The sequence below is a fragment of the Sus scrofa genome, chromosome 17 (assembly GCF_054392235.1).
Source record: "Sus scrofa isolate SSC_HxYL_T2T_F1_AM1 chromosome 17, Sscrofa_HxYL_maternal_Yorkshire_Landrace_v2.0, whole genome shotgun sequence".
Lineage (NCBI taxonomy): Eukaryota > Metazoa > Chordata > Mammalia > Artiodactyla > Suidae > Sus > Sus scrofa.
In genome coordinates, this window is record NC_139399.1 from 36,428,309 (window position 1) to 36,441,862 (window position 13,554).

Consider the following 13,554-nt stretch of genomic DNA (forward strand, 5'->3'; position numbering starts at 1 on the left):
AGCCTGGTAAGGGCCGGCTCACTGTCAGTACCTGCTGTGGTGTCTTTGCAATAGGCAAAACTAAGCACAGCCACATTTGTATTTAAGAAGGAAAACTGACAGCATAGAGGGTGGGCTTAGAGACAGGGGAGTCTAGGGGTGGGCCACACCATTTGTACAAAGGCCGTTTAGTCTTTGGATGAGAGGTGGGGCCCATTGATGGCGGTAGGAATGAGAGGAGATGGTGTGGACAGGCATTTTTCAGCTGAGATGGACAGGACTTACTGGTAATGGACAGTAAGGGAAAAGAATTCTAAGGTGACTCCCATGGTCTCTCACTTGGACACTGAATGATTTGGGGACTATACCCTATGTAGTCAAGATTAACTTGTTGCATTGGAAGCTTTAAGGAGCAAAAATAGCTTCTCGTCTTATAATTTAAAGATTACTTAAAGTATTTTATTTACAATTCAGAAATGAGACACAGGTTCGCACTGAGCCTAGGCTATGTCAATTTCAGACTTGAACAATCAAGCTACTATTAATTATCACTTTCTTGTAGCCAAAAGAATGCAATGGCGTAAAGATTCCTGTCGATGCCAGTAAGCCTAATCCAAATGATGTGGAGTTTGATAATCTGTATTTGGACATGAATGGAATCATCCATCCCTGTACTCACCCTGAAGACAAGTACGTAACCCATTTTTCTCACTGATTTTATAAATTACAGAGCAGCACTGTTTGATATTACATTGTTGGCTTCTCATTGTAGACCAGCGCCCAAAAACGAGGATGAAATGATGGTTGCAATTTTTGAATACATTGACCGACTTTTCAATATTGTGAGACCAAGACGACTTCTCTACATGGCAATAGATGGAGTGGTAAGCGTTATGTAACTTAAAATCCTCTATTTTATTTTGCTGTGTTCCCACATTATCTAGAATGAAAGTCAACTAAATAATGAAAAACATATAGTAAATTTGAGGAAGAAGCCTCACCTTTTCGTTATCCATTCAAACGTGTTTTGTTTGTGTATGAGCCTGTTTTGTGCCAGATGCTGTGAGTTGCTGGGGATGTTGGTGGCTGCCCTTGCTTTTGAAGGGCTTTCTTATACAGGACAGAGGCAGATGAGTGAGGTTAGGTACCCAGAGACTTTAGATGGCACATGCAGGTCATTGGTGGAGAGGGAGCCAGTGCTCCAAGGGAGTGAGGAGATAGAGAGGAGGGGGCTTTTGTCACCTTTATTTGAAAAGTAAAGAATAATTGGAGGTGGGGTGGTGCAGGGAGATGGATGGAATAGGTGGGGAAGGAGGACCTTCCAGATGTCTCAAATGTGCCAGGTAAGCATGCTTTGCATATCTTTGACCACACTGACATGTTAGACAGCTGCAGGTGTTTATACTGGAAAGGGAAGAAGGGCGATAGGCTTGAGAAAGCCTTTCCTGCCACACTCAGTTTGGATTTTAGCCCATAGGCAGTGAGTAGTCATCAGAATATTTTGGGAAAGGAATAGCTTCCTTAAAATGGTAATACCGGAGTTCTCGTCGTGGCGCAGTGGTTAACGAATCCGACTAGGAACCATGAGGTTGCGGGTTCGGTCCCTGCCCTTGCTCAGTGGGTTAACGATCTGGCGTTGCCGTGAGCTGTGGTGTAGGTCGCAGACACGGCTCGGATCCCGCATTGCTGTGGCTGTGGTGTAGGCCAGCAGCTACAGCTCCAATTAGACCCCTAGCCTGGGAACCTCCATATGCCGCAGGAGTGGCCCAAAGAAATAGCAAAAAGACAAAAAAAAAAAAAAAAAAAAAAAAAAGATAATACCAAGTAGCTTACGTAATGAATGACCAGCAAACTATATATCAAGGTTCAGGGAAAATTAAGGTAGGAGTTCACTGGTGGCCTATCTGGTATTGTCACTGCTCTGACGAAGGTTTGATCCCTGTGGGAACTTCCACATGCTGTGGGCACAGCCAAAATAAAAAGGAAGAAAAGAACAGAAAATTCAGGTAAATTGTAACCCTGCTTAGCTGTATGCACATAGATTCCCTTTCTTTTAGATTTAATAATCTTGGTGGCTAATGGAATGGTTTTGAAAAATCCAGGAAACTTTGGGTGCAAGAAGGTGAACTCTTCTGTAAGGTTCTATTTACTCAAAGAAAAGACTTACCTACTGAAAACTTCAGTTGCAGTGAAAGTGTTGTAAAGAGTAAAGGGGACAGGAAAACGTCTTATCTGGAGCAGATTCCAGTTCCCATTAGCTGAGTTTCTTGAAGAAGAGCTTTCACTTGACTCTGGTGTGCCCTTCTGCTGTAAGATATGTGCACGTTTGTATGTGTATGTACACGCCCTTGTCTGTAACTTTTTTTTTTTTAATATAAATGTTAAGTTAGAGGAGGTGGTCTCATTTGACAGGAAAGGGAACTTTTCTGTGTGTGTGTCTTTTTAGTGCCACACCCAAGGCATATGAAAGTTCCCAGGCTAGGGGTTGAATTGGAGTTACCGCTGCCGGCCTACACCACAGCCACAGCAACTCTAGATCCGAGCCGAGTCTGCGACCCACACCACAGCTCACAGCAACACCAGGTCCTTAACCCACTGAGCAAGGCCAGGGATCAGAACCCACGTCCTCATGGATAGTAGTCGGGTTCATTAGCCGCTGAGCCACTACAGGAACACCGGGAAAGAGAAATGTTGAAGAGAATATGAAGTAACTTATTTTATGTAGACCGGATACTTGAGAGTCTCTTCCAGCCCCAAACCCAGTTCAGTAATTTCAGAACCTTACAGTTCAGTTCACTTCATTCAGGCTCATCCAGTGATTGATGTTATATTTGGTTAGAATGATTTAAGAATACTTTTGATTCAGATTTTGTTCCCTTTCTACCTGCTGCACCTTATTGTTGAGAGAGAGTGGTAGTTATTGTGAAAAATACAGAAAAGATTTTGGGGGTCTTATGAATCCCATTTGGAAACTATCCTTCCTTTCAGGTGTGGGCAGAGCTTCTTGGTCCTGGTTCTGTAGAAACTGCTCACTCACTGCATGATGGCTCAGTCTTTGGATAAAGGAAGCTTTGTGTTTTGAGTGCCTTGAAGCACCATGCCCAGTGGAAGAAGCCTTTAGGTCATGGACCTTACAGTATTAAGTGCTGTGGCTTCATGGGTGGTTTGTCCTTTTTTTTCTTTTTTAGGGCCACACCCACAGTATATGCAAACTCCTGGGCTAGGGATCAAATCGGAGCTACAGCTGCCAGCATATGCTACAGCCACAGCACACCAGCTCTGAGCTGTGTCTGCAGCCACCACCATAGCTCATGGCAGAGCCAGATCCTTAACCCGCTGGGTGGGGCCAGGGATCCAACTCGCTTCCTCATGGATGCTAGTTGGGTTCATTAACGCTGAGATTCCGAGATTTGTCCTTTTGACACGCCACTCACTCACCTGACTGGGCTCAGCTTTTAAGGTTCTTGGTCCAAATTTAAGCTCTTAGGATCTACTGTCTGTGGTGGAAGGATTGTTGAGATATGTTACTTAACTCTTCCATTTTAGTGTATTATTATTATTATTGTTATTATTATTATTTTGCTTTTCAGGGCCATCTCTGTGGCATATGGAGGTTCCCAGGCTAGGGGTCTAATCAGAGCTATATAGCTACCGGCCTACACCACAGCAACTCCAGATCTGAGCCGCGTCTGCAGTCTACACTACAGCTCACAGCAACACCAGATCCTTAACCCCCTGAGTGAGGCCAGGGATCAAACCTGCAACCTCATGGATACTAGTCAGATTCGTTTCTGCTGCACCATGACAGGAACTCCCAAGTGTATTATTTTTGTAAGAACAACTTACTCAAGATAATGTACAGATTTAGTTACATACAAATATTGTGAATAGTATTATGTGAATATGAAATACACGTTTTCAGGCGCCGCGCGCTAAAATGAACCAGCAGCGTTCAAGGAGGTTCAGAGCATCCAAAGAAGGAATGGAAGCAGCAGTAGAGAAGCAGCGAGTCAGGGAAGAAATACTGGCAAAAGGTAAAGAATGTGCATCTTGAAGTTGGACTTTTTATAAAGTGTTTGCAGAAGGGGTGGCACCTTTTCCTTACAAGTAGATCAGGTTTTAATTTAATTGGGGTTCCAGGACATCCAGGGGAAATTTATGTTCACTGTTGAGGAAAAGTAGTTAATAGAATCCTTAATTCCATTAATAAGCCTGTTCATTTCCAAACTCTAGTAAAAGGGAAAGTTGGGAATAAAGGGAGGGAATTCTGGAAGGGAGAGCAAATTGTCAACTTCTGTCAGCGCAAGTGCAGCCAGTCAGCTCACTTTCATGTACCTATTAACTAGAGGTTCATGAAAAGTGCCTCTTTTTTCCTTTTTCTGTGGGGCCTGCTAGAAAATTACCGTTTTGTAAACATTTCTTCAGGTCAGGCTTGGTGGCCTGCTCACTCCTTCTTAGAACTCAGGTCTGTACGAGGCCTGGGCTGGTGGGACTTGTGCTACAAGGCTTTCTCTCAGTCATATACATGCTCTGTACAAGCTGAGGTGACAGGTACTGAGGTGGGGGACGGGTACCTGTGTTCCCTCAATTTAGGGGAGGGACCTGTAGGGTAGAATGTGGGCATCGTTCTGCTCCTCACAGCCCTGATGGGTCCAGAGGTAGGAGTTGGCTAAGTCTCCGAGGGCAGGAAGACCAGCGGTCCTGAGGCCCCTGGAGACCGCTTCTCACGAGACACTTGTGTGGGGGTGGAGTGCGTGTTGGCAGAGTGACTTAAATAAGCCAGAATGGCGACCGGGAAAACCACCATCATGGATTCAGGATGTTACATTTGGCTGGTGGGAAAAGAGAGACAGTGTATTCAGCTTAGGCTTGTGGTTAGAATGTATTTTATGTTATTTTAATTTGCTAGAAGTATGTAAATATATACCTATTTTAGCTGCAGTTTGTAGTTAATATTCTACAGCCTGTTTTTATTTTTAACAGATTGTCTTTGCTTGTAAAGATGTCTTCTTTCTTGAAGATGTTATTCTATATATTTGTGTCTTTAGAAAAATCTAATCAGTGATATAGAGGGAAAAATAGGACTTTAAAATCCCTCTACCTGATAATTTTATTTCTTATCATTTAAAGCTGTGCTTAATTCAGCGTTTTAATTTTGTTTTTCTAAGGCTCGTTCACCTTAAGAACTGTTACTGGAATTAGAACCCCTAACCTGTGTGTATGTGTGTGTGTGTGTGTGTGTGTGTTCTGTCGCAGGGGCATTAGGAAGAACATCTTAATTTTTTTATAGGTTTGTAAAACAGTGTAATATCTTTGGACAACATATATTGTTTGACAGTCATGAGGGGAGGAATCTTCTTTTCTTTGGAAAAGGGGGAACATTGTTCCTCAGGTGACAACACCTCTCTTTCTCTTGTATTTGAACTTTTGTTTTTGTTGTTCTGGCCTAATATTGAGTAATTTACCTCACAGTTTATGGGGAGAACAAAGCATTGCCCCTTTTTCTCTAGGTGGCTTCCTTCCTCCAGAAGAAATAAAAGAGAGATTTGACAGCAACTGTATTACACCAGTAAGTAGTCTCATACTTTGCTAGCTATTGCTAACTCTTAAATTATAGGTTAATTTATTTCCTTCTATCATTTTAGGGAACTGAGTTCATGGACAATCTTGCTAAATGCCTTCGCTATTACATAGCTGATCGTTTAAATAATGACCCCGGGTGGAAAAATCTGACAGTAAGTTCCACATTTTCGTCCTTCAGAAAGATCACGGTGGTGATTTGAGGCTCTCCTTTGATGTGACTGGTATTATTTGTCCTTTTTCTCCCCCATAAAATGCTGGCTGGCTGTTAGAGCAAAGCGAATCTTCCGGGTTTTTAGAGGTGGGGTGCCTGCATGGTCCAGTTAGAGACAGCTGAATTTTTCTCTCAGTGCCAATTTTGTCTTCTTACCATCACTGTGAAGCCATAAAATGGGGCTCATGATTTAAAATACATATATATGAAAGTAATTTCTTTTATTAGAAATCAAAATACAGCAAGATTAAAGTTATGGGGCTGCCTTTAAAGAATGGCTATAGTCTCCTGGGATTTAAGTAAAATTCAAGCAAACTTTTATGTAATTTTAGATTCATTGGTTTGTTTCCCTGTTAATTAGATATGGTACATCATATTTAATGGGTTTTTTTTTTTTTTTTTTTTTTGGTCTGCACCCATGGCATATGGAGGTTCCCAGGCTAGGGGTCCAGTCGGAGCTATAGTTGCCGGCCTAAACCACAGCCACAGCAGTGCAGGATCCAAGCCGAGTCTGCAACCTACACTATAGCTCACAGCAACGCCGGATCCTTAACCTACTGAGCGAGGTCAGGGGTCGAACCCGAGTCTTCGTGGGTGCTAGTTGGGTTTGTTAACTGCTGAGCCACAACAGGAACTCCATTAATGGCTGTTTTATTGATTACTCTCAGGGCTTATGTGGTTTGGTGCTGTATACTTGAGTAGCAGTAAGCATAGAAGAAACATGTGAACTGATCTGTTTTTCTGATGGCTAAGTTTGATCCAAACATTTTATTTTATTCTGTTGCAAGTAGTGAGTTAACCAATGAAATAATTTTGATGTCTAACACATACACACCATATTAAGAAAATTTTTCAATGAGTAACAATAGAATTATCCCAATTTATTTTAAGATAATTCAATTCTGTTGATTTTTGTGCTAGAAAATTGGGGATGAACTAAAAATGTTAAAAACTATTTTTACAGGTTATTTTGTCTGATGCTAGTGCTCCTGGTGAAGGGGAACATAAAATCATGGATTACATTAGAAGACAGAGAGGTAAAATTCACTTATAAATATTTGATTATATGTTCTATTAAAAGAAGACAAGCAATTGTGTAGAAAATAGTAAGTAAAATGTGATATTCCTGTGGTATACAATATATAAATATAATACGTGTTTCCCCTCTCTTTAGCCCAGCCTAACCATGACCCAAACACTCATCATTGCTTGTGTGGAGCAGATGGTAAGTTTCTTCTTTGGGATCTGAATCTCTTAGATTAAGTAGATTGATGGGTTGGTGTGTAGTAATGGATTATTCGTGGTTGCCTGGGAATTCTAAAATACCTTGTTTATTTTATGTCTGAAAGGGAACTAGTATGCACTTGTTTGATCTGTGATTAGTGTTCATCTGCCTTTATTTTTCAATCTTTTTTTTCCTGTCTTTTGTCTTTTTAGGGCCGCACCCGCGACATAGGGAGGTTCCCAGGCTAGGGGTCAAATCGGAGCTGCAGCTGCCATCCTACCCCACAGCCACAGCAGCTCTAGATCTGAGCCATGTCCGTGACCTACAACACAGCTCACAGCAACGCCAGATCCTTAACCCTCAGAGCAAGGCCAGGGATTGAACCCGCAGCCTCATGGAAACTAGTCGGGTTTGTTAACCAGTGAGCCATGACGGGAACTTCTGTTTTTCTATTTTTCAACCTTTTAAAATGAAAACTTTCCAAGTGTTGACTCCTCAGTGGTAATTACATTCTAGACCCATGGAAGTTTTAGGCGTTTCAGCTTTGCTGCCTCTGTGTGCACATTTTGGCTTCTCTGCGTTGATGTGTTGCATCATGACAATGTCTTGCCTTTGGCTATGGTAAGGGTCTTCTGGAAGTGCTCACTGTTGAGTGTTCTGTTGTTGCTTGATAGCTGATCTCATTATGCTCGGCCTTGCTACACACGAACCCAACTTTACCATTATCAGAGAAGAATTCAAACCAAACAAACCCAAACCCTGTGGTCTTTGTAATCAATTTGGACATGAGGTCAAGGACTGTGAAGGTTTGCCAAGAGAAAAGAAGGGAAAGGTAAGAACTTTGAGATGGTAGCAACTGCGTTTAAAAGTTTATCATTTTATTTTTGATTGATAAAATTTATGGAGCAGAAAATATACCATTTTGACCATGTTTAAGTGTACCGTTCAGTGGCACTTAAGTATGTTAAGGTTGCCTCATTTTAAACTGCGTAAAGGGAAGGCTGTGGTTAATTAGGATCTTACTTGCTCTGTTACCTCTGCTGAAGATGTATCTTTCAGAGCTTTTGAAAGTAAACGCGTTAACAGCCACATGCATTCATTCTTTCTCGTCTCCACTTTTCCTGACACAGCTTCAGTCTACACGATGATGAGGTCTCATAGGTGACCATGCCCAGTGCACATGATTCTTTTATGGAAGTTGTTTGTTTCAAATGGTTATTCTTCTTAGAAGGGACTACGGATCAAATATTTAAACTTCTTGGTACTTTTAACTTACTCCTAATTTCTACATATTTTGGGTTCACTTGATTATATCCATTCTCCTTTAAAGGGGTTTCTATTTGAAGAATATGGTAGCTCTTTAACCATATTTTTTTTCACTCAATGTGTTGGGTGAAAAAAGCAGGTAAGGCGTATACATACTCACAGAGAAGGGTGAGGCACATGCATCAGAGTGTTAGTGTTGGGTGGGTGAAGGCAGCAGTCGGCATAGCACGGCTCCCAGATTTGGCCTGTGAACTAAGAAGGTTCTCTGTTTTTAAAGGATTATCACAAGAAAATAAAACATTAAAGAATATTTAACAGAGACCGTCTGTGTCTCCCCCAGAGCTGAAATATTTAGTGTCTGGTCCTTTGCAAAGGACGTTCACCAATCCCTGGTCTAGGTGTGATTGAAATTATGGGTAGTTTTTAGTTTTAAAATGGTTTGATGGGTTCTTCTTTTAATACTGGTGATGTTAAAATGAATCTTGCTTTAGAAAAAGCTGTAACATTTGTCTGGTTGGAGAAAATTCCAGGGTTCAGAGGAGACGTGTTGAGCCCTCTCTCCCTCTCTCGCAGCACGACGAGCTGGCAGACAGCCTTCCCAGTGCAGAGGGAGAGTTCATCTTCCTACGTCTCAGTGTCCTTCGTGAGGTAGGTAGCATGGCCCTTGGCGTCAGTGCGCTGAAGCCGGGTGCCTTTTGGTGGCTTTAATGGCGGCCTTCCTTTTTGGTTGCAGTATTTGGAAAGAGAGCTCACCATGGCCAGCCTGCCATTCACGTTTGATGTGGAGAGGAGCATTGACGACTGGGTCTTCATGTGCTTCTTTGTGGGAAATGACTTCCTTCCTCACCTGCCATCCTTAGAGATTAGGTACGTGTGTGTGTGTGTCTGTCTCCACACCGCTGTCTAGCCTTCTTGCCTTTGCAGTGCACACTCTGGTCCTAACGCGTGATGTTTGTTTCCTGGTGGCAGGGAAGGTGCAATTGACCGTTTGGTTAACATATACAAAAATGTGGTACACAAAACTGGGGTAAGTTCACTCTTGAATCATTTCAAAACAGAAGTATTTGCTTTTGTGAGAAGATCATTTCACATGTATTTTATCACTTACAGGGTTACCTTACAGAAAGTGGTTATGTCAATCTGCAGAGAGTACAGATGATCATGTTAGCAGTTGGTGAAGTTGAGGATAGCATTTTTAAAAAGAGAAAGGATGATGAGGTAAAGTGTTTCTATTGCAGTAGCTAAATTGCTCCTGTCTCTAATAGGCTATGATGATCCTGTGATTGTCCTTTTAACCTCTTTGAGTGCGCTGTTAAATCATTACAGTGTATTAATCGTCAACATAATCCTAAGCAGTCAGTGCCTTGATGATTTTTTAAAAGCCGTGAACTGTGTGGAACTGTGTATTGCATACTGTGTGAGCTGCATTGTAATTTTTTCTCTCTTCTTAATCTTAATTAAGATATGAATCCAAACACCTGTCTAATCAGTAGGACATGAAATGAGGGTTCCAAGGCTAGAAGAATGCTGGACTTGAACTATTGGCTGCTGTGTTTTATAGACATCATTTATGTTCTAGGTCTAGGAACTCTGTCCTCTGATGGCAGAGTGTGGGGGTCTGGGTTAGATTGCATCAGACAAGGCAGTGGGTTGCAGCTTTGAGTAAAAAAGGTGGATATAAAAGAAGGAAATAAAGTCAGCACGTGCTTGGGAATTGGCCACCCATGGTAGGGTGAGTGAGTGCCACGGTGGAAAGTCCAAGTTTCTGACTGGGGCAGTTGGGGATTTGCTGGTGCCGGTCACTGAAGTTGAGAGCCCCAGGGTTAGAGCAGGACAGGGTGGGATGAGGTTGAGATGAGTTTGATTCTGCAGATACTGACTTTGAAGGGCCAAAGGCACCTGAGAGGAGAAAAGTCCAGGGACCAGTTGGATGGGTGTATGTGGGGCGAGATTTGAGGACTGTTAGCAGATGGGAGATAGCTCGTGCCATTGTGAGTGTGAACTTGAAATTCCTGGGAACTCTTAGAGAGTGGAAATGCCTCCATCAGGAGCCTAGAGCTGTGTGGGTGTTTTAGGAGAAGGAGGAGCCAGTTCTAGAGAGCTGGGAAGAGGTCCCTCAAGAGAGGAGAAGCCCTTGGTGCTGCCCAAGGTGTCATAGTGGGAGGGACAGGCCCTGAGTCCTCAGCTTGGTTCAGGAGCCCTGGGGAGCAGGGAGGGTGGAGGGGAGGAGCAAGGGAGGAAAGTAGTGAGTCCCATGAGCAGAAGGAAAGAGGAGGAAATCCTTTCAAAAACTGACATTCTAAACTCATCTGTTGCGAGCAAATGGCAGCATGACATTTGTTGCTCTGTTGCTTTAGATCTCCTAGCAGATTAAATCATGTCATCGCATCTGACAAGGTTTTATGTTTTCTTCAGCTTTGTTTACTGCTGCTAGGGACCTCTTCTTTAGAACTTTGGGTACTGTTTATGGACTGTAAGCATGCTTTCAGAGCTTTTGGTACTTGGTAATCTTTACAGGTGAAATTCAAATAACAGAACTAACTTTGGGATATCAAATGTCTAACTTGAGTCCTCAACAATTACAGTGGTTCTACTTCACCTCCTGCCATTTATGCTTAAAGACAAAACCACACATACTGTGCACTACTTGGTATAAAGACATCATGTTAGAAAAGTCGTTTTATGTGGCTTTAGCAGATTCTGTACTGTTAAATGTTGATGGTGTTTGGCATTTGAGTGGATGTGTGACATGTGATAGATGCCTGGGTGCTTCAGGTTTAAGTAAATGTGGTTTCCTACTGGCCTGGCAGAGAGGAGGGCCTTTTACAGCTTTGGATCTTTTTTGGTGTCCCCGATGTCATATGATGTCTGTCACATGGTTGGGCATTGGGGAAATATATGAACCCTTGGAAATTCAATGTAAAAGTATGTGAGAGTATGTCTTTGCCTGGGAAGTGTGTCTGCGGCTTTTGACAGACTTCCAAAGGCATATATTGCACAAACAAAGGTTAAAGTCAGTAAGGCCTGTCCAGGGGTTCTCCCTTAGAAATAGCAAAGTAGATGGTAGAACAGGAATACATCAGTGTTTGTTATTAAAATTGAACAGTTAGATCAGAAATGCATGCTTTTTACTTTATGAGCTTTGATATTCACCTTTCATCTTGCAAATGTTCATTTATTCAGCAAATATTTATTAAGTGTTTACCACGTGCCATATAGTATTCTGAGTGTTACTGATACAACAAAAAACAAAACAGAAAAAAACAAAAATTCTGACCTCATGGAGCTGATATTCTTCCAGGGGAAATGGACAATAAATGGAGTAAGCTGTGTCATGTGTTAGTGATAAGGACTGAGGAGGAAATGTAAGCAGGTGGGGAAGTGTCTCAGGTGGCAGCGGTGGGGAGGTTGCAGCCCTAGAAAAGGTTTGGAGTAAAGACCGGGAGGGTGTGAGGGTGCAAGGTGATGGATCTGGTGGAACGCTCTAGGTCATTAAAGAGCTTCAGCTTTGAGTCTGTATCATTTAAGCGTAAAAGTGACAAGGATCTGATACATATTCTGAAAGGGTCATTCTGGCTGCTGTGTGGAGGCATGGGCAGGAGCAGTGTGCCCAGTTAAGAGGCTTGTTTGGGATAATCTAAGGGAGTCCGTGGCGGCACGGAGAGGGTGATAGGAAGCTGGATTCTGAACATGTTTGGAAGGTAGAACCCATGGGCTTGGCTAAGAGATGCAGTCCAAGCTGTGAGAGAAGGAAGGTACCAGGTGTGGCTCGAAGTTTCTGAGAGATGTCTGGTCTGAGCAGCTGTGCTGAGAAGACTGGGAGGCGCAGAGCTGGGGGTGGGGATTCTGTTGTGGACATGCTGGTTTAAGACACCCGGTGGGGAAGTTGAGTGGGGAGAGGTCCTGGTCAGGGAGTCCTCAGCGTATAGACGGTCTTAAAGCCATGAGACAAGTGATTACTTCCGTGAGAACACAGAAGTGGAGCAGTCCAAGTACTGGGCCCAGAGGAACACCAGCCGTGGAACAAAGGCCCGCAATGAGGCGGGGGGGGGGGGGGGGGGAGGGAGGGACGGACAGACAGAGAGAGAGAGAGAGAGAGAGAGAAAGCGCATGAGAGAGCAAGAAAGCAAGCCAGGTGAGTGTAGTGTCCTGGCAGCCAGGGCAGAGCAAAGAGGAGTCATGGTCAGATTAGAGACGTTTCATTACAATGGGGGCAAGAGCTTGATTAGAGAAGTTGGTGGTGTTCACGCCATAGAATCCCGTTGTATCCAGCATTCAGCGCTCCCCCAGAAGGCACATGCCTGAGACTGAGCTCAGTATCGTATTGCAGGGGCAGCACTGGCTTGGAATGATGGAGGTGCAGCAGCTCGTGCTTCATCAGTGCAGCCCTGCGGGCCCTGCTGCTGCCTCAGCTGTGATACTCGCAGGAACTCGGGCTGGGAGCAGTGCTTTCTGGGGAGAGGAGGCCTCTGAATGACCCAGTCAGTGGGGAGCAAGAGCAACCTAAATCCTGTCTACTTGAAACCATGGCTACATTTTGAAAATACCGGAGGGGAAGATCATTGTAGACTGGACCTTTTCCTGTGAATTAAACTGGTCCAGGATAAACAGTACAGATGTCTGAATTTTCTTCCTTTCTTTCATTAGGTCAACTTGCTGGAATCTGGGTGGGGAGTGTTTACTTAGAGCCCCTCTGCTCTCTTTTCCCACTTGTGCCACACATGTTACAGGGTTAGGAACTGTGCAGCCCTTTTTAGGTAATAGAGGCTCATTGTTAAATTGTCTTGTTGATTTTTAAAAATTATCATCTTAATAGCTATATTCAGCTACAACTTGAAGAATTGTTTTCTTACTTATTTGTATGTTCTTCATATCGGCAGCCTATTCACTCCAGGGTAACACCAAAGATCTTTGTCATGAGTCTTGCATTCTTTCCTGAAATGATATTAAAGACTATCTGAAAAAAAGTAAGAGGAACAGTATAAATTGTATCTAAACCCAATTTAGAGCGCTCTTCATCATTTACAGTTGTGAACATACAGTCCATTGCTTAGTTTAATTATGTCCCTAAGTTTCTGGGGTCTTCCTTTAAAACTTTAATTGTCTCCTGAATCATTCCTGGTAATGTTTAACTCTTACATTTTTGTGTAATTATTTGACAGAATATGTGGATTTTATACTTTTAGGACAGTTTTAGAAGACGACAGAAAGAAAAAAGAAAGAGAATGAAGGTAAGTTTTAACTAATTCCCTCAGTCTGGTAATAGTATAAGTTTACGATTTGAGAAGAG

General features: G+C 42.8%; 1 protein-coding gene across 3 annotated transcripts in view; it reads left to right on the top strand.

The window, feature by feature from the left end:
- XRN2 (5'-3' exoribonuclease 2) overlaps positions 1–13,554 on the top strand; it is an 86,073-nt gene that overhangs the window by 17,062 nt on the left and 55,457 nt on the right. The window contains exons 2-14 of one of the 3 annotated variants that reach the window (XM_005672749.4): positions 542–669; positions 752–863; positions 3,902–4,013; positions 5,490–5,548; positions 5,625–5,714; positions 6,738–6,810; positions 6,948–6,998; positions 7,673–7,830; positions 8,838–8,912; positions 8,998–9,131; positions 9,234–9,291; positions 9,375–9,482; positions 13,451–13,495. In XM_005672749.4, the coding sequence (XP_005672806.3) occupies positions 542–669; positions 752–863; positions 3,902–4,013; positions 5,490–5,548; positions 5,625–5,714; positions 6,738–6,810; positions 6,948–6,998; positions 7,673–7,830; positions 8,838–8,912; positions 8,998–9,131; positions 9,234–9,291; positions 9,375–9,482; positions 13,451–13,495 (1,203 nt within the window). Of the gene's footprint in view, positions 1–541; positions 670–751; positions 864–3,901; positions 4,014–5,489; positions 5,549–5,624; positions 5,715–6,737; positions 6,811–6,947; positions 6,999–7,672; positions 7,831–8,837; positions 8,913–8,997; positions 9,132–9,233; positions 9,292–9,374; positions 9,483–13,426; positions 13,496–13,554 lie in introns of those variants that run through there. The other 2 variants (XM_085004619.1, XM_085004620.1) reach the window with 2 other exon arrangements.